At 33.7% G+C, this 21,737-nt stretch overlaps 1 protein-coding gene across 5 annotated transcripts in view; it reads left to right on the top strand.

Annotated features, from left to right (window-relative positions):
• LOC149569825 (uncharacterized) overlaps positions 1–11,410 on the top strand; it is a 217,515-nt gene extending 206,105 nt beyond the window's left edge. For 4 of the 5 annotated variants that reach the window (XM_089822553.1, XM_089822549.1, XM_089822548.1 and 1 more), the window contains one exon: positions 10,944–11,410. In XM_089822553.1, coding sequence (XP_089678679.1) covers positions 10,944–10,958 — 15 coding nt within the window. In that variant the 3' untranslated portion in view covers positions 10,959–11,410. The remainder of the gene's footprint in view (positions 1–10,943) is intronic. The other variant, XM_089822550.1, reaches the window with a different exon arrangement.
• Positions 11,411–21,737: the final 10,327 nt, after the last annotated feature.

The following is a 21,737-nucleotide window of genomic DNA, read 5'->3' as shown; positions in this document are numbered from 1 at the left end:
TTGAATGTCGGGATTCCAAATTGGAACCTAGAGAGAGATTTGTAGAGGATCTCTTAGAGACAATATATATTGTATTGGTTAATCATATGCATATGTTAGAGACAAGAGGCTTGGTTAGAGCTGGGATCTCTACCAAGTGTGTATTGTTAATGAGTTCACTTGTACTATTAATGAGTTCACTCATTAATAGAGATTCCAGAGGCCTTAGAAGGTGCTCTTAACATGATGGTTTCCTAACTGAGAGCTATTCTCATTAGAGGGTTAGGTAAATCTTAGTAGAGCCTCTTTAAAGGATTAGGTGGGTTTAGTATGGGAATTAGTACTTAGATGATATAATAATATTCATCTTGTTAATTTCTAATAATTGTTTTATACTCATATGTTTATGTTGTCTTTTCTATCTACTAACATTTGTTACATGGTTTAAGCATCAAATACTCAAGATGGGAGAAGGGACATTACAATGACACCATTTGAGGCCCCATATGGACGTAAGTGTAGGACACTAGTAAGTTGGAACAAGATTGAGGATCAAATCATTGTTGGCCTTGAGATACTTTTAGAAATGGAAGAACAAGTAGTTCAAATCTGTTAGAGGTTAATAGAGGCAAATGACTGACAGAAGAGTTATGTAGATGCTAAGAGGACTCCCAGAGAATTTAAAGTGGGACAAAAGGTTCTCCTAAAAGTAAAACCCTAGAAAAGTATTATCAAGTTCAGCAAGAATGCCAAGCTGGCCCCAAGATATGTGGGAGCCTTTGAAGTGTTGGAAGTTGTAAATCCTGGGACCTACAAAATTGCCCTACCTCCGGCCCTTGCTCGGATGCATAATGTGTTCCATGCATCTTATCTTAAACAATATATAGCCAATAATGAGCATGTTATTGACTGGAATCTATTGCAGGTGTGAAACCCAAGGGTGGTGGAAATAGAACCACTCAGAATACTCAAGGTGTGTAAGCTCCGCTTACGAAATCGGGACGTCACCTAGTGCAAGGCTCAATGGGACCTATATGTCGATGAGAATGCTATCTGGGAAGATTATGATGAGTCTTCTAGAACTTTCCCTGCGTTTTTCCAAGAACATAAACTATAGTTTGATATTATTATTTTATAATTTGGAGACATTGTGACATAATGCTATTTGAGACTATATGAGAGCTATTTCTTTTGTGTTTAATTGCAATATTCATTGAGGACAATGAAACACAAAGTAGGGGGTATGTTACATCCCCTATTTTGTGATTTTGAAAAATTATCTAGCCGTTGATATTTCAGGCTAACACGAAATGGTTGATTAAATTAGTTACTCATTTTTTATTTCTTATGAATGGGAACTTTGGTTATTTGTTATGTTCATGTGAAATGGAAGGTGTTGGTTAGTCGTTATACTATTATAAGGCTTGGAAATGAATCATCAAATTAGTTATTACCTATGATAGCTAGATTTTTTCTTTTGAATGATATCTGCTTTTACCATAATAAATTTCTTCTTGCAAGAGCGCGACAAAGGGGGTTGGGGGGTGCATTGCCAGAGAAGGAATAGGACACCAACCCACCACTAAGCCAATAGGCATGAGTCCTAACCACCATGGCCATGGAAAAATGGGCCTAGGCAAGCAAGGGTATACCAATTGTCCACCATGAGCTAACTAGGCCGTCAAATTTAAAAGACGTGTAGAAATATAAATATTCACTCGGACATCCAAACGAATTAAAAACAATTGTTACCTTTGAGAATTGGATTAATTTCAAATCCATCGATCTCTTAACTTTTTCAATCTTGCATTTTCAAACCAAGATTGTAACTCATGCGCTCACCTTTCAAGTCGCCAAAGCACATAACTCCTCCTGGGTGGCATTATAATTTTAAATAAGCATTGTTTGAGAAGACAAAAATTATACATACTTAGCCATTCTAAGTTTCTGCATTCTTCTTTTCTTTTATGACCGATGGATATAGCAGTGACAATAAAGACTGAAATACTTTTTTTTTTCGTAGGAGCCATTCAAGACTATTCTTTGACAATTTGTAACCAGCAGTTGAGAATTAGACACACCTCTTTGCACTAGCAGCCTGCTGGGTCGTATATGTCTATTCCAATCCTATGAATATGAAGATCTGCAATTGAGCTAACTATAAATGAAAGATTTAAATATAGCTGGAACCTTGCTAGTCGGATTAGAATCCATTAATGTATGATCACTGAAACGTTCTCAAGCTTTTTGGTCTGATAGATTTTATGATCAAAACCGATCAAATGATTTTTTTGCATGTAGTCGGTCTGGTATAGAATTAAATTACATGCCATCTATTGATCTTTTCTTTCAAGAACATAAATAACATGGGAACGGCATGAGATTGTATGCTCTTATATAGGGGTATAATGTGATATGCCTTTGAGATAAGATGTAGTACCTTTACAATATGATAACGATTTCATTGTAAGTCTTGTTACTCCTTAATATCAGGCAAAGAACTTATGACTGCCGTAGATTGAATTATTCAAGAATTATGGACAGCCACATCTGGGATCATCAAGGATGACCAACCATGGTTGAGATGAAGGGTGTAGGCTGATATCAAAGGATTGGGGAAAATCTCTACAAGTCAATAAGTGAAAATCAGTAAACAAACCAAGCATTAAAATAAATGTAAGAAATTTAATTTGTTGACCGAGTTAGCTCATGATGTGTAGTAGGGTATAGTCTTGTTTGTCAAGTTGTGCAGTGGGTGATCGGGTAGGAAGTGCACAAGTAAATCCCTATCTAGGGTAGGTTAGTGGAAAATATTGTTGTTGTGATCACTAGAGGTTAGGATAGCTTACAGTCAGATGGATAGGCTGACGGGAAGGAATCCACAATCTAGTCAGCTATATATTTGACACTCTTAACACTAGGATGCTTAGGTGGTAGGACAAGGTGATGTTCTTGTATCTGATCTTGTGTATGGTAGGACCATTCTTAGTTGAGAATGAGAGGGGATACACTTGGTCCATGGTTGGGAGGTTAAGTCTCTAGCAATGCATCTCCTCTCCACCAAATGCCAAGACTTGCACAAGACAGATCAAGACTACATTCTTAGTCATTACGGTTAGCGGGTATCTTTCCTCCTTTCATGTTTATTCAAGTTTAGTTAGTTGTGAAATTATTTACATGTCTGTTGCATTTACTTTCTTTTAGATTTATATAGTATTATTCAATTGTATCAAGTAGAAGTGATCTCTCTCTCTCTCTCTCACGCACACACACAAACATTATGTATTGGTTAGGTACGATGATAGTTTATAAATGCTTTAGTTAGATAATGATTTCTCAGTTTTATTTGTTAGTTAAGGCAATACTTGAAAATCAGTTAATCTGTTATAGCTGTTAATAACATGCATGTGAATATGTAAACATGCTGATTTGGATATTAAATGAGATGGTAAATATAGGGGTAGAAAAATCGGTTGTTACAATCCTATACATATAAGTCAGTCACCTTCCATGTAGTAGGTTAAAGTTAATAAAGGGAAATTCTTATTAATAGGTATTTTTGACAAAATCAGTAATTGTTTGTTGGATACAAAGTTAAAGGATGCATAAATTTTATGAGGGGATGAAAAATCCTTTATTGACACACTTGTTTAATTTAGGATATTATAAATTGCAAATGCAAGCTCTACTTTGTACAAAGAAGCCAATGCCTTAAAATTGTTTCATAAACACCCAGCCAAGTTTGTTTGTAACCATAGGTAATCAATGCTTCGACAGCCTTGGACAAATTAAAAACTTTTAAAAGTGGCTGAAAACTTTAATAGAATAAGAAGAAAAGTAAATGTCTTATTGGAGGTTTGGGATGGTTATTGAAGTTGTCAAAAACCTTGATGCATTATGGAGGGTTTGTTTTATCGGGGATTTGGCTTATTTTCTAAAATTGTTGATGACATTAATGATACTACTAATTGGGATATTATTGCCAAGTTGTGGTTTCATGCCAAATCACCATAGAGTTAAATTTGTCTCGTCGACAACTTGGCTTATTAAATGAAAAAGCTGATGGGACTTAAATTATAACTACCCACATTCCTCATTTTAGAAAGATTTGAGTTGTACGGCAAGCATAAATAATTCAGACAAACAATTTTTGGGAAACTCTCAATGAAAATCTTCTAGAAAGAAGTGAAGTTGTGTAATCTTCCGTATCTATCCTCAAGTGTGGAAAGAAGAATTTTGTTAAATATGTTCACAACTCCATGGATGTACGTGCACATGAAATGTGAAAGCACACTCAACACAAAGAATTTGGTGGGACGCTTAACACTATATACTTCCAATAACAAATCAAATAATACTGATACTTGCTTATTTCTATTATTAATAATTAAAGAGGATTATCCTAATTTGAAATGATAATTATTATACATTAAATATTAACCATTTTAAATATATATATGTATATATATTTAACATTATCACATATATTTTATAATCATAATACTGGCTATATATAAATAAATAGCAATAAAATGTACCTTATATGTTTTTTTTTTATGAGTTATATTTATCTTTATATACTTCTTCCCTTACTTTTAATAATCCCTACTTTTAACATATGTATGGGAGATTTAAATAGGAATAAGTTTATTTTATGATAATCTATAATACTTCCACTATCCATGGAATATTATAATAATTTCCTTTTTGGTTCTTGACTAGGGGCTCCCCTTTTCATTTAAGGTCCTATATATTTTTGATTAATCTTTTGTTCTTTTTTGTCCTATGGGATCCACATTTGGTATATGCTATTAATTTTAACATGTAGTATTCCCTTACATATTTATGCTTGTAATTTATATATTCTTCCAAATATTCCCATCAATGGATTTAATAATGGATTTTGTTCCCTTTTATGATGTCTTTATCTCACCACAAACTATGGGTTTTAATACCACTTGTTTTACCCATCGAGGGTCATGACGTATCAAGAAAATATATCGATCTACGTGCATGACGATTAGGGGTAATATATTTCTGTTATTATATATAGATGTTAGTTTCTATTATTTCTTTAATCAAACAATGTTTAATTAATTTAGTTGTTGATTATTAAAATTTATAATATTTAATTATTCAATATTAGTCATTATTTGTCTACTAATTTAGCAATTAATTTCTTTATTAATTCAATTTATAGAATTAGACATTTTGTTATTATATTTAATTGTTCAAATTACATTCAATATATATATATATATATATATATATATAGATTGATTTATCATCGTAATTATTTTGTCTAATAGCCATTCTATTTATATATTCTTTTAAACAATTATTTAATTAATTTATTTATCAAAATATAATTATGAAATATGGGATTGCACAGATGCTAATGTTTTAAACGAGGGATAAAAAATAAGCAGCAGAAACAAAATAATGAACTCAAGAGTCAAGACTACAACAAATTATCTTGGGAAAATCCTCCAAGTTGAGGAAGAAAAACCCAACCACAAATATATCACTTATATATGTAATGAATGTGCAGATATCTGATATATAATTTTCCCAAACACAAAGCTCAGACTGAAGTTATGATGAACAACACTCCTATCTATTGTTTTTATAATCAGAGATGTTTAAGCAAAAATTTAACAAATTAAATCAATAAGACACAAAGAATTACTTTAGGAAAACCCCCCTTTGCGAGGGAAAAAAATCCAGCAACAATAGCATTATTATATTTAATATAATGGAATTTTTTAAGTTCCATTATAGTCAACACTTAAGAGTGATGAATGAATGCCTGTGAGTAAATGACAGAGTAGTGTATCAATCTGCCAATGTATATTAATCACCATATGCTTATAGATAGATAGATAGATAGATATGCCTGAGTATATTTATCAAACTGCCTATTAATATATATAGATATATCAGCTTGAGAATATATAGAACTTCCTGATAATATATAACTTCCCCTCTAAGAATATATTAAATTGTAAATGTGTTGATCTTCTAATTATCAACGGGCTATGTGTATATATTATTCCCTTGGAAGTTAATGTAGCACCCTAGAGGCTGGATTCGGAAGCTGAAGCGAGTGAATGCGAAGGCGAGAGCTGATGCGTCCGGAACCCGGCGGATGCCATTCCTAACCAGCCAGATGCGGAATGAAGCCACTATTCCTGACTAGTCGCATCCAGCTGGTCTGGAACAGTGGCTTCTTGCCGCTTCCGACTAGCTGGGAATGACATCCAGCCACCTTCTGAATACATCTAGGAGCTTCTTTGGGCTTCCAAACAAGAAAGTTGCCCATAAACACATTAAAAGCATTTTAAAAAATTTCTCTTCACTTAAAATACACATTGGGACATAGATGTTTTAATCTTTTTTTTTTTCCTTGCAAACCCTAAAATGACCCTAAAAGAGGTCACTCAATCACTACTACCTCCATTATGTTTATAGCTCCTCTATTTTCTCTTTTGCTCTCCATTTTAGCATTTTGAAGGTAAGTTGATTATTTTTGAAGAGGATCGTTCGTAGAGCAAGGGATAGCTTCCACAAACAAGTTTTAAGCAACTAAGGTAAGCATTTAATCCCATTATTGTGTTCTTTCATGAATTTATTTGAGATTTGGATGATTTTTTTTTCAATTTGTTTTTAACTTATTTTCGTGGAAAAATGAAGAAAAGAATGAAGTTTAGCAATTGATTTAATAGTTTTCTATCTTTTATTTGCACTTATATGCTTGATGTTCATAGTTTTTTTTAATTTTAATTTATTTAATTTCTTCTAGATGGCTGCCACTGGTAGTCAAATTTCAATGGGCCAAGCAGCTGAGAGTTTTAAAGTTGATGTGGCATCTCTTTTACGAAGACATACCACAAGAGAGGCAACAAAGCTTGCTGATCAAGCCATTGCACAATGCCTCTATGTGGACGGCCTTCCTTTCAATTTGGTGAGATCACCATACTAGAAGGAAATGGTTGTACATCCCGCAATCACCAAATTGCTAACTATCATCATAATAATATTGATCATTCTTGTGTTTCCATTAATTATTGATTACTCAAATCGACCTTAATATTATCAATTGATCATATTGCTGCCCTTATCATTTATCTTAATTGGACTCCTTGATCTGTCGATTAGATTACTTATTCTTCAGAAAGAGATATCTCTCGTAGCTCTAACATCAGCACTCCCTCCTAGCTAGAGAGGTATCTTTCTAGATATCCAAGTCAAGGAGCTTCTCAACATGACACTCAAAATGGCTGCATCCATTAGTGAGAAAACCGAGAATTTATCATAGGGTTTCTTAATATGATAGCATCATGGAGTCACTTAACACGATGCTCACCATAGCTACTCTCATGTGTGAAATGAACATAAACTCTCGTTACAAAGTCACTCAACATGATTTCATCATGGAGCCTCTCAACATGATGTCCACTATGGCTACTCTTGGATGGTGGAAAGAACAAGTGCACACGTGCCCATCGCGGAATCACTCAATGTGATGTAGCCATCTAATCGGGACGTTCATCATGGCTACTGCCAAAGGGTGAATAAATGCAAGTGTAAAGCAATAGAGTCTCTCTCACTTCACACTTCTCTCTCGCAGAGAACAATGTACTAATAAGGGCTTGTACTTCAAACTTCTCTCTCACAGAGATGAATGCATTAACAAGGGCTTTCACCTTATATTTCTCCATCTTAGAGAAATATACATTACAAAAAGTCTCCATGATGACATGACTCCTCTAAAGCTCTTAGTACTAACATCAACCTCTTGACCTTCTTGTCCAAGGTTACCTCTATAGGTTTTTCAGATCCCCTCTAAATGTTGATTCCTCCTGTTCGAAGAAACAAATCAACATTAAAGTATGAAACCTTTTGGATCAATTTTAGAGCTTGACTCCTTCTGAGATCCCCTCATGGCAAGTTTCGTAGCAGTGACGAGTTGTATAGAACTAAATTTGCAATCTTGAGAAAATTGACAATACTTGTCACATATGAAACACTGAATGTGAGAGAGATCCTTCTTTTTTGGTTCAGGGGCAGAATCTGATTCTCTGTTTCTATTCCTCTTCCATTTGCCTCTTTTTCTAAAAGTATATATAGTAAGAACCTGATTTTCTTCACCCTGACTGTTTTGCCCAACTCCTCTTGCTGTCAATTTGATCTCCCTGAATACAATCAACTCAAAGATGAACAAACTTGGGAAACTTAGATCTTGCATTGATACCTTAGATAAAAGGCTCCCAAGTTTGAGGAAGGCCATTCAATGCCAACAATACAAGATCGTTGTCTGCAATTATGTCCCGAATAGTGCTCGATTGATCTTTCAAATCAGCAATCTTCATAATGAAGTAGATGACATATCTTTTTTATCCAGTATTACCATAGTTACATTGCCATGTGGGATATCAGAACAAGGGGTAAAAGTTTCTAGGTGGGGGGGCATAGGGGCCACGGTGGGGGGACAGTGGCAGGGGGGCGGGAGGGGGTGGGGGTGTATATACTATATACTATACATATGGGGCTTAAAATGCTAGTTATGATAAGCTAGTAAGTTTTTAAACATGAACACTGCATTGGGCATTGAACTATAAACAGTGAAGATTGAAGTTTTCAATATCGAATTACTGATTAGAAATTAGAGTACTCAATACTACTTAATGAAAATATTTTGAATTGTTGAATCAGCAAATGGAAGAGTTCGATTGTATCATATGATATCAAAAGTATCTGATCATATAAAGATGATTACAATGAGTTAAAAAATTTGATCATATGAATTTAAATAAAAATAAAAAAATTCAAATTTACTTTTTCATGCTGCTGTGACAGGGGACAATGCTTGGGCATCCCTTGAATGCTCAAGGGACACTGTTGCGTTCCAGTAATGCTGAGATGTCCCCACATTACCAGCAGCGGGCTGAGTTTGCAGTGGCATTGTTGAGGATGCCAGAACACTGCCCCCATGTCCTCTATGCATGCTTGGTCCAGGAATGCTGGGGCTTTGTGGGGGGCAGGTGGTGGTTGTGGGATGCGTCCCCAAGGTACACCGATTTTTACATGGTGAAGTTGTTGTCACAGAGAAAGGGTTCTGCTGGTATTATCAGTCTCATACAATCCTTTTAGAGTATCAAACATTTCTTTAGCTGACTTTGACTTGGAGATGATTGGTACTATGTGATTCCTTACGGAATGTATCAAGATCTTTATATCCTTAATATCATTCTTCGTCCACTGGATTTTCTCTGTACCATGTAAAGGCTCGGCCATATTACTTTCCATGAAATCAAGAAGATCATCCTCTAATGCAAAGAGTACCCTGGGTTTCCAAGAGTTGAAAATTGAGGCTCCATCAAGCCTATTTTCTACTTCAACACTGTTCACTATCTTCTTTTTTCGCACAAACTCTCCTTCAAAGAGATGTACTAGATGAAGGTTTGCTTTGACTTCTTAAGCAAATCTAATTAGATCTTTTCTTAGACCCGCTCTGATACCATGTCTATTATAACCAGAAAATTAACAAATCAAAACAATAAGACACAGAGAATTACCCTGGGAAAACCCTCCTTCACAAGGGAGAAAAACCCAGCAACAATAGTTATGTTATATTTAATGTAATTGAAGAGGTTTGATTACAATATAGCCATCACTTCGACTGATGAATGAATGCCTGTGAGTAAATTATATAGTCGTGTATCGATCTACCGATTTATATTAATCACGATCTGCCTGCAAACATATATTTATCTGCCTGCCCAATTATATATATCAAACTGCCTGTTAATATATATAGATATACCCGCCTGAGTATATATAGAACTTCCTGATAATATATGTGTTCTTGTCTGGGAATATATATCAAACTGTGAATGTATTGATCTGCACGTAGATAAAAACTGATCAACTGTGTGTATATTATTTCGTCTTCTATCACTTGTCATTCAACGAAATACTTTTTGCATTAATCTCATCTTTTTATATCCTTCCTCAACAATGAGATCAGATTATATTGATATTGAAATGGTACGCTGAAGGGGTCGTCTCTGTTCCACAAGAGAGATGACCTTTCCTCTCCACTAATTGTATCTCTTTACAAGAGATTGCATCTCTTCCTAAACGATCGGATATGGCTAATCATTGACATCATAATAATATTGATCATCCTTTTGTTTCCATTACTTATTTATTACTCAAATCGATCTTCTTGATATCATCGATCATATTGCTGCCCTTATCATTAATCTTGATCAGCCTCCTTGATCTGTCAATTAGATTACTCATATTCTTCAGAGAGAAAGATATCTCTCATAGCTATAACATCAACACTATCATCTCATCTGCAGACAATACTATATACCACTTCTGTATCAATGGCCAGAAATACAAGTTATCAATTTTTATATATCTATACGAATTCCTCTTGGAAGAATATATAAAATTGCCTTGGCCCTTCATTGTCTTGCCATTACAAAGTCTTGACCCTTCGTTTTCTTGACCCTTCATTGCCTGGACGTTACAAAGAAGATGGTATTATTGGTTGAATAATATATTAATATATGTTGAATAAAGGAGAGAGATAACTCCTGCAGCAATAACATCAACAGTCCCAACATATTAGTGTTAATGTCAATTTACACTTACATATAATGAATAAGGGTAACTCCTATTGCTATTCTACACTCACACATGGAAGTTGGGAACAGAAAAACAAATGAAAATACATATGCGCTTTAGTTTGTTTTAATGTGTTGAAATGATGGAGTAGGGAACAATTTATAAACTGATGCCCGTATTTAGTTGGGAATAAAGGATGAAGTTTAATCAAGAAAATTTACTTTCTAATTGCAAACATATGTATTTTTTTAATTTTCTTACATGCATTCAAGAAGAATATGAATTGAAGATTTTAACATAATTTCAACACTCTAAATTTGTAGGACGGGGACACATAGATGCCTGTAAAGTGTTATTGAGCTTTGGTGCTGATAAAAAGGCAAAAGATAAAGATGGTAAAACTCCATTTCAAGTTGCTCTGTCATGCAATCAAACCCAGGAGGTCCAAAGAATATTAAGTGAAGAGTAAATATCTGCAAAAGGAAGTATGATGATATTTTAAAAAAATATGATGATATCAAAATTCAATTGTTACAAGTTACAACCTCATTCCCTTATTTTCTTATTTCTTCAAGGTTGTATTATTTGTCACTTCTCATCATTTCTGATGTTATGTGCACATGCATGTCTACTTTGTGTAGATGTGCATTTGTAATTCTGTTTTATATTTTTCTTTGAAAATTGACTCAAAAGCATAGTTTGTAAAACGACTTTGTCAATCAATACATTTGATGTAATGTAGTAAATTAATAATAAAGTTTGTACATGTACATTTGAAAGTTGAAACAAACTCAAGAAATATTGAACATTGTTTTCTACTAGGATTGCTTTGTTTAAATTTTTTGACCTCTAACCTTTGTAGATTTTAAAATTTGTAAAATTGTTACATCTTTCATTCCTATTCCAATTATACGTTTATGTTTATCATTGATTCAGTCCATTAACAAGAATGAAAACTGGACCTTAGTAGGTTCTACAAGTATTAGAATAATCTTTGGGCATCAAGAGATCCGGAATATATTTCAAATATATATCCTTGCTAATTGAAGAAAACTGAAAAGGTTGAACTTAAATTTGGCCGTAGCTATCTATCACAGCTGAACCTTATTTAATTTTTAAGAGGAAAAGGTATTTCAACCAATAAAAGGTTAAAAATTGGTAAAGGCAAGCTTAATCTTAAGCTAAACGTAACGACAAAGGTATTCCAAGATAAAGAATAGGTAACTTAAGTTTTCTTGTGACCATGCATGCCATGCCCACGTTCTGACCATAGGTATTTTTGATGGCCTCTTGGCTTATTTTCTTAATTTCTGATGGGTTAATTAGAAAAATTAGGAAGATATTTTAATAAATAAAAATTAATCTGATCTTAATACTATTTTTTCGTACATTGTATAACACAAATTTATTATTATTGTATTTACCATGTTGGAATGGGAGAATTATTTTGTGCACCCTTGAGTGATATTTCATTATTTTGGGGTAGAGTTACAATAATTGTTTTGGGAGGTAAAAGTGATTTTTATTTTAAATTCATAGGAGTTTATTGAAAAGGAAGTGAGAGTCATTTTATCTAAAAACTTATTGTTTTTGAAAATAAGCTTTTTGTGTTCAGTTTTTTTGGCTTAGTTGAAACTTCTTTAGCAAATGAAGTTGAAGATGAATTTCCTCCATTTTGAAGGTTTCTACTTAGAAATGTGTCGATGCATTGATATGTTGTTGTCAAAGTTTGTTTTCAATAAGCATTAAGGTGATTATTGAAATTATGGTCATAGATGTCAAATTGAAAAAGTGAATTGCACTTTGGTCCGCAAGAGTTCAGGTTATGTTATTCTAGTTGAAAAAATATGAGGTTGGGCCACCTCTAAGCTCCCTAATGTATCAACTCCTTTGGAATTTGGACTTGTTATTTAACCCTTGCGAATATAATATTTGGTATGATGTGTGGTGAATGTTTGATCCTCGATCACTAATTTGGCCTTCAACCTAATGAATTTGATTTTCATTTGTTGATATGAGGGGAGAGGGAGAGTTGTCCCATGATCTCCAATGCAGTTTATTCACTAAGCGAAATTTCTCTATGATACAAACATAAGCATATGTGCTTGTTTCTTAACATATGTTTAAATCATTTTGGTGGATGGTGAGCAATACTTGCCCCTCAAATGGTTGACTTATTTTATGTAGTTGAAAATTTTCTAAGACAAGAATGTTGTGTTTGGTTGATATGTTCATCATCACATTTTTGAAAAGAATGGTTTTCCTATAAATTTATTGCATTTATTTTTGGCACCCAAATGATGATATAAACAAGTATTTTTTTGCAAATGTGTGTGAGTGAATGTGAAGCATCTATGGAAGTGTAATGCTTTATCATTCAAACCAAAAGAAAAGAAAATGTATTGCAGATAAGATTGAATGCAAAGTACAAATGAACAATGATGTGTATGAGATATTCTCATTTGATTCCTAAAACAACAATAGAACATTGTATGGTCTAGGTGCGGCAAACCTAGGACCTTTGTTAATTTAGTTAGATTAGTTAGTAATTGATGGTTATTAAAGAAGGTATTAAATTGATGAAGTCAGGCATCATCTCACAACCATTGACAAAGAATATTACACAATTTTAATAACAAATGTCAAAGGAAGTAGTACGTGTCAAACCCTAATTACAAAATATTCTTCTATTGTAGAGGTGACAAATAAGGGTAATATCATTGTTCAAAAGCATAGGGTGCTTCACATAAAATTTGGTTAGTATCATCATTGAGTAAGAAAGAAGAAAATAAGGTGGGCTATCATTGTCCAAGAAATAAGTAATCACTCTCTAGAAAGAGGAAAATTAGATCGAGCAAAGGGAGAGATCCCATCTATAATCATAACCAAGGAAGGAATGATATGATCTAAGTTGGACAACTAACAAATGACATTATTAGTTATAAGGAAGAGACACAATTGGTTAACTTATTAATTCAATTTGCAAGATTTGTGATTAATGAGATATAAGAGATACGATAATACTAATGTCCACAAGAGAACACAACATGGGTCTATGGGACTGAGAGCTTACAACCAAGAAGATAGCACCAAACAGAACACGAAACTATATCGATAAAATAGCACCAAATAGTGCCGATAAAAGAGCAAGCACAAAACTTAAAATAGAAGATGAAGAAGAGAGCAAGAGTCACCCTTAACAAGATTAGGGTTTAGGGATCCTTCCTCGAAGGGAAGGACATCAATGAATGAGATGGACGGGGGCGACCAGGGAATCTGTTTTGTCATTGAGCGCTGCGGGAGGAGTGTCACTGGCAGAGAGGAACACTATAGGGTTTCACTTATCTGGAGTGGCTAGTGTTACATAAACTATATGTTCACTTCGTACCTAGGGCATGAGATAAGGGCAAGAAGGACATGATAAGTTGTACCTAGGTCCGACATGTGGGGAAAGATAGTTGCAAAGTGTGGTCGCGAAGCTGTAACAATTTAGAAGATAGGTCACAAGGCAATGCTGATTTGTGTACCTTAAGAAGTTTGAGAGGGATCTAAACTCTCTAAACAAATAGTAGAATCTCCCTCTGATCTTCTAGTATATGGGGCATCTGAAAAGAAAATGGGTCTCAGATTTTGCCTCCGACATGGTACAAAGTCTACAAACCCAATCCTCTCCATCAATATGGTGGTCAATCTAAATCTAGAGTCAGTGAGAGCCCACCTTGAAGGAGCCAAGAGAGATATGTAGGGCATGGGTCCATTGGCTATGTAAGTAGTTTGGGTGCCAAATGATCCCCTCTCGAATATCCAAGAAGTGTTCGACATAGAATGCCATCCTTGGGCATAAACCCCCTGGAGGATCAACCCAGGTCCAAAGAATATACTACCTGTAGATATCAAGTCTGACATATCTGTTCAGCTCCTGCCAAGGGGAGGAGGTGAGTTGGAGCATCTAGTGAGAACTGGTAGGGAGGGAGACAGTTGATGTCTATCCAACTCGATCTTAGTAGGATAGTAGCCTGAGTGTACCAACAATGAGCTCTAGATGCAGGATCAGAGTTTGTAATAACAGTTGAAGAGCAGTATGCCAAGTGAGGGTATTTGTGTCGGCCTTCAACAGAGTTCGCAAAGCCATGAAGGCTGTGGAGGAACCAAATCATGTCAAAAATTGTTGCCAGTCTAAAAGGTTGGCCACCAAACTCAGCCAAAATAACACTATGGGGGGTGGATCTCTGGTATCTAATAATCCGACAGAGGAGCAAAATCTGGATATGCTCGATTGAGGTCCAATCTGAGTCTAAAAAGGAAGGCCCCCATACCTTTGAACCATTTCTTATCATGCCCTTTGTTTCTTACTAAAGAAAGATCATGGATTTCTCCAAGAGGTAGATTTGTTGATGTATATTCTTCATAAGTGAAGCTCTTGAAGAACTTTAACGTGGCCAAGTAAAGGTCGTTTAGCAAGCTCATGGATGCATGAAAATGCGAAATTGAGTAGAAATATCATCCAAGATTATTGCAAGAATAAAGAATTATAAGTGGATACAACGATTAGACAAAGCATGAACCTCTCTGTTAAACACTTTTGGGAGGAATGGTATGATCTAAGTTACACAACTAACAAATGACATTGTTAGTTACAAGGAAGAGACACAATTTGTCAACTTATTAATTCAATTTGCAAGATTTATGATCGATGAGATATAACTTTTCTCATCATCTCCTTCGTTTCTTACTAAGGAAATATCATGGATTTCTCCAAGATGTAGATTTGTTGATGTATATTCTTCATATGTGATGCACTTGAAGAACTAACATAGCCAAGTAAAGGTGTTCTTTATCCACTATTTAGCATGCTCATGGATTCATGAAAATAAGGAAATAAGTAGAAATATCATCCAAGATTATTTCAAGAATAAAGAATTATAATTAGATATAGTGATCAAACAAGGCATGAGCTGCTCTATCAAACACTTCTAGAAGTAATGTTATGATCTAAGTTAGACAACTAACAAATGACATTGTTAGTTACAAGGAAGAGACACAATTTGTTAACTTATTAATTCGATTTATAAGATTTATGATCCATGAGATATAACTTTTCTCATCGTGCCCTTTGTCTCTTACCAAGGAAAGATCATGGATTTCTTCGAGAGGTAGATTTGTTGATATGTATTCTTCATATGTGATGCACTTGAAATTTAATGTAGCCAAGTAAAGGTGATGTTTATCGATTGTTAAGAAAGCTCATTGATGCATGAAAATGAGGAATTGAGAAGAAATGTCATTTGTGATTATTGCAAGAGTAAATAATTATAATTAGATATAGTGATTTGACAAGGCACAAGCCTCTCTATTAAACACTTTTGGAAGGAATGTTATGATCTAAGTTAGATAAAACCAAATGATATTGTCAATTACAAGGATGAGACCCAATTTGCTAACTTATTAATTCAATTTGTAAGATTCGTGATCAATGAGATATAACTTTTCTCAACATGCTCTATGTTTCTTATTGAGGAAATTTCATGGATTTCTCTAAGAGGTATATTTATTGATGTATATTCTTCATATGGGATGCACTTGAAGAACCTTAACATAACCAAGTAAAGGTGGTGTTTATCCATTGTTTAGCAAGCTCATGGAAATGAGGAATTAAGTAGAAATATCATCCAAGATTATTACGAGGTAAAGATGTAATGACCCCTTTCTCCATCCATATTTGATAAGATAAATTTGGGTAAGTAATGATGTAATTCTTTAAAAGAATGATATCCTTATATATTTATCACGTTTGAAGGGATGTATCTCTTCCAATGCCCTTATATATATATATATATAAAATTAAGATTTTCATAATTGTTATTCTTTATTTGATTATTAATTATCATAAATATTATTTATTATTTATCATTTAATAACTATATGTTTCAATCATAGTATTTGATGTATTACTATTTTATATTATATTTATTATCATATTAATATAATATCATTATTATATCACTATGTTGATATATACAGATTATGTTATATTATGGCAGTATATAACCTTATATCATACTTGATGAATATATTATATTTAGTTATCATTATATCAATAGTTTATAGTAATGTATTTTTTATATCATTTATCTATCTCTTGTAGGTGAACACTATAATTAGGGTTCTAAGTAGGGGCCATGACAATCCGCCCCTCCTGAGTTTGCTTGTCCTCAAGAAATTTGTAACTCAAGTTCGTTCTTTTCCCTTCACATGTGTTAAAATAATTACAAAGTACACATGTTAGTATATGATCTATGAATGAAGACACAAAGTAGACACATTAATGCATGAAGACACAATGCAAACACAATGTAGACACATGAATGCAGGAAGAAACACTAGTAAATTTAGGCCTAAATTTTGACGCGAAAAGGTCAAAATTTTGACAAGAGTAGGTCGATAAGGTGACCAAGCTTGTTGTCGGTCTTTTTTGGTCGGTTTTTCACCACATACATTCTGCGTCGAAATTTTGACTTCATAAAGGTGGACTTACCAACACGAATTTCGTCGATTTCCCTAGTTCAACCTGAGCTGTTATTTCCTCATTTGTGGGTGCCATTGGTCGAAATTTTGACATAAACCTACACCAATTTGGCATCTAAATTGTGACAAAAACCCCTTACTTTTCTACGCCGATGCCATACAAGCGACGTCAAAGGCAACCAGTTTAGTGTCGAAATTGCGACCAAAACACCAATTGTTATTTACATTTGCGTCGAAATTGAGACCAAGATATGTAAAAATTTCGACGAGCTATCCCAATTATTGTAAAAGCTTTGCTCTCATAGGATCCTTCTAAATAGCACAAAACTTGATTCTAAAGCGTAATTGCTCAGTGCATGAGAGTCAAGGTATCGTGCACATTTCTACCTCCACACCATTGTTTCGTTCGTCACATGATTTATTTCATACAAAACAATGGGAAGGAGGAAGAAATGTGCACGATATCCTGAGTCTCCACCGAGCAATTATGCTTTACAACTCAAATTTTGTGCAGTTTAAAAGGCTCCTATGAGAGCAAAGCCTTTGCTATAATTGGCACAGTGCGTCTAAATTTTGGTTCCTACAGGGAAGAATAAAATTAGGAAAGAATTATTTATCAGGAATGAAAGCGAATAATTTCATCTATTTTTCAAACAGATAAACGTGACAAAAAAACTTACACTCCCAATCACATTATCATAAGAGCGCATATATAACTATAACTATAACTATGTCTAAAACCAACATAATTTATAAATATCCACAATTCAAATATTATCCCTTGATGTTTTCTTTTTAAGTCAACTATGTGATCACCCTGGATGTAATACCAAACTATCATTAGGCTAAAGACTGCAGCAAGATTTACGATTTACAAATGCAAGGAGAACTACCCAACCAAAGTAGTAAATGACATGAAAAGTTAACAATCTATCAATTAACAATCTAGATGAAATATTTCTAGCAATTGAACTGTACATTATAGAAACAAAAAATTGCCTTAAAATTGACACCTCACCAGTTGCTCATTTGCATCTGTAATGGCTTCACAAAAGTTGAAAGCTTACGATTTTTCAAGAACACAAAAGGTACTCGTAGTTCAGCTACATCAATAAAACTAAAGTAGTCAACTGTTATTTTACTTAGATCCCTATGAAAATGTAACACTGAAATACAATATACATTGGAGTTAGGAATTTGGTTGACAACCAAAATCAATTGAATTGAAATAAGAAACTTCACCAAAGAATCAACTAAATATGTATCTCTAAGCATATTTTGCTACTCAAAATGTTACGACTTCTTCCTTCTTGACCTTAAACTTGTGACATTTTCTAGTTTTATGGGGGGAAACATGATCTCTCCAACTGTTAGTTCTAAATGGCTTCCACCTTAGGCACATAGAGTCTTTGAACTAGATAGATAAAATACATAACCATGCTGAAGATCATGGAAATAGAGGATAACATGGAAAATACCAAACAACAAGTTGGATGATGATGAAGACTACAGTGAAGGTAGAAGATCCCAAACATCATCAATTAATACCAAACTACCAAATGGAGTGTACAAACTTGAAAAGATAAGACACACCTTACAACTAAATGAAACTCTAGAAGCTACCATCAAATGGCATGACATTGAATCATTACCAATAAATGAATAGAACATAGAGAATCTACTAGATATGGTATTCCTATTCATTTTTCAAATGAAAGAGTGCAGTAGGTATGCAACCACGACTAAGGAAAGTGCAATTTCACACCATTTGCCATGTTCTAATATGATGATAACAGATGCCCAATACCCTAATCTAACAGTATTGTATTGTCACCCAAAACAGAAAAGTAAATGATAATAGATGTCCAATACCCTCTTTCAATTTGCGCTTTTTCCCTTAAATCAATATTTAATTCTAGCAATCAATCATAGGAAAATGCTTTTTTTTTTTTTTATTGAAATTTGTTGGTCATTAACCCTTGCCGTGGTATATGCTTTAGAAATTGCACCTGCACATGCAATCCTTATATGTGTCTAATTTCTCACAAACAGAAACCATTTGTTATATTTTTTGATGTTATCTTTATTATGTAAGACTTTCGTTAAGCTCAAGTGCTTCCCTGGAAAAACAATTATACAAGGCTTTCTGCATTCAAGAATCAAAACAATAAAAGAACTTGAAAGCATGATTTTATTAGGAACTTAGCCACTTACTCGTCAATGAACTGGCAGAAATATAAAAGAAAGTAGCTTTGGCTTCTCTTGCCATAGCTTATCCAATCATCGTTTTCCCAGTACCCTAAGAGAAAATTAAATGTACTTTATTGTAAACAAAAATGAATTTCCAACATATAAAGAACAGAGAATAAATTAGATTGACTTACAGGAGGGCCAAATAAGAGGAGCCCTTTGCCTAGAGAGCGAAAGCCTTGAAAGATGTTAGGTCGCAATAGAGGCCATATGACCATTTTCGTCACACACTTTTTGGCATGCTCTAGCCCAGCTTCAGTATAATTTTGGAAAAATAAATATTAATGTTAATGGGTACATAGAAACAAACATGAATAATATTATCATCAATTCATTCAGCCATATTAAATTTACCAATATCATCCCACCAAACATTGGGATCCTGGTCCATTATCTCATTGCTAACATGCTCTATCAGACATGGTTCCAAGTTACACAGCTTATCAGGAAGCTCACCATCAAGGTCAACAAGCATTTCTAAATTGAAAATATAGGACAGAAAAGAAACAACCATTACATGCTTCAGACCAAAACTGCTAGAGATGGTTATTTATTTAGTTAAAATCAAAATCAACTGATCCTATTAAAAAACAATGGCTATGAGTTATTGTCAAACTACCTTCAGATTTGCAATACTTATCTTGGCAAAAGATATTTTTATAACCGAACAGTTTGAAGGATCGTGACTAGAGCAAAAAGCCGAAGAAACTAAGGTTACCGAAGACAAGCAAAGGTAGTCTGCTATGGAATATGCATGTGGATAGAGTATTTCCCAACCTGTCTGAACATTTGAGCTACAAAAAGATGTTGATTATATACTTTACACTACAAAAAATTAGTATACACAGACAAGGTTGAATAGGCACTATAACAACATATTTAGAACTAGTCAAACATCCAAATCACCATTAAAGAAAGGAATCATACATGAATAACTCCACTGCCATTTTAAGATGAAACATAGTTGTCTCATCTTTTGGCTTAGAAGAATCATTGGCGTTGCCTAACCACAAAATTATTGTAGTATTCAACTATGTTCTTCATAGCCTATAAAAGCTGACTAAGGTTGCAACGTTTATAATGACTATAGACAAAAATATAAATTAAAACAAGCAATATTATCATCAATGTTTTTAAATGTAGAATGAAATGGTTGTATGTATGCATTTCCACCACATGCAAATGATGTTGAGATACAAACCTGTATAATCCAATCTCCCAAGGAATAGACAACACCACTTATCGCCATCTTTGCCAAAATAGGATTTGTCATAAAGTGATGTTAGAATAATTACTAAAATGGTCATAAATTATGTTGTTATAGTAAAAAAATACTTTAACTTAAGAAAAAAAACTATACAATATTAAAACATGACATCATGCTTTAAAAACTAAAAAGGTACCTGTAATGAAGAACTTCATTTTGACTTGCTAATTGGTTGTCACTATTAACTATAAGCTTATCTTTAAAGTTTGAGCTTCAGTTAGTTTCGAGAATAGTTAAATATTTTGTACTTAACAGGGCCAACCATGTGAAGGTGGAAGCTCATTTGCCCCCCTGCCCCCCCCATAACTCTAAATTCCCCATTAACATTTAATAACATTCAATTCATCCATTTTTGAAATATAACATTCAATTATTATAATCACATGATAACATTCATTAACACATAAAATTCATAAACACACAACATTCATGAATAATTCATTAACACAATATTCATTAGCACCCAACATTAATGAATAATATTCATTAACAATATTCAAGAATAAGTCATTCACGAATAATCATATCTTTTTTGCTTTCTTGTTGTTTCTTTTTTTCATAAAATTTCTAAGAGGAATATCAATGTCCTCATCATCCCCCTCCTCTACTGGTTCTAACACATGTCTCCTCCTCATCCATTCAGGAACATCATGAAGCTGCTGCACCAAAGAGGGGTTCGCTGCAATAACACGTATTTCATGAGTTAAATTCGCACCATTTTATATTAGTGAATTACGAGTTTTTATTTAAGTAAAAGAACTATAAATCAAAAAACAAATTTAAAAGAACAAAACATAGATTTTCTTTACTTGAATGTGCGACATGATCTACCTGCTGATCAGTCTAAATATCCTTCGGCACTCGTTTAGCACGACATGATTCTATATCCTCAACACAAAAAGTTTACACCAAGTTCAATTAAAGATGTTAAATTGTATTAATAATTACATAATTAGTTTTAAATAACAAATGACCACCTCCATCGATAGTACGATGCACATCAGGGGCTTCATGATGTTGCGTATGATTTGTGTCACGATTAACAGGCTGCATTGCAATGTCATGCACATTATTA

Source organism: Cupressus sempervirens, chromosome 3 (assembly GCF_028749045.1).
Source record: "Cupressus sempervirens isolate cs-2001-9-10 chromosome 3, ASM2874904v1, whole genome shotgun sequence".
In the NCBI taxonomy this organism is placed as follows: domain Eukaryota; kingdom Viridiplantae; phylum Streptophyta; class Pinopsida; order Cupressales; family Cupressaceae; genus Cupressus; species Cupressus sempervirens.
This window is presented reverse-complemented; position numbering and strand designations above follow the sequence as displayed.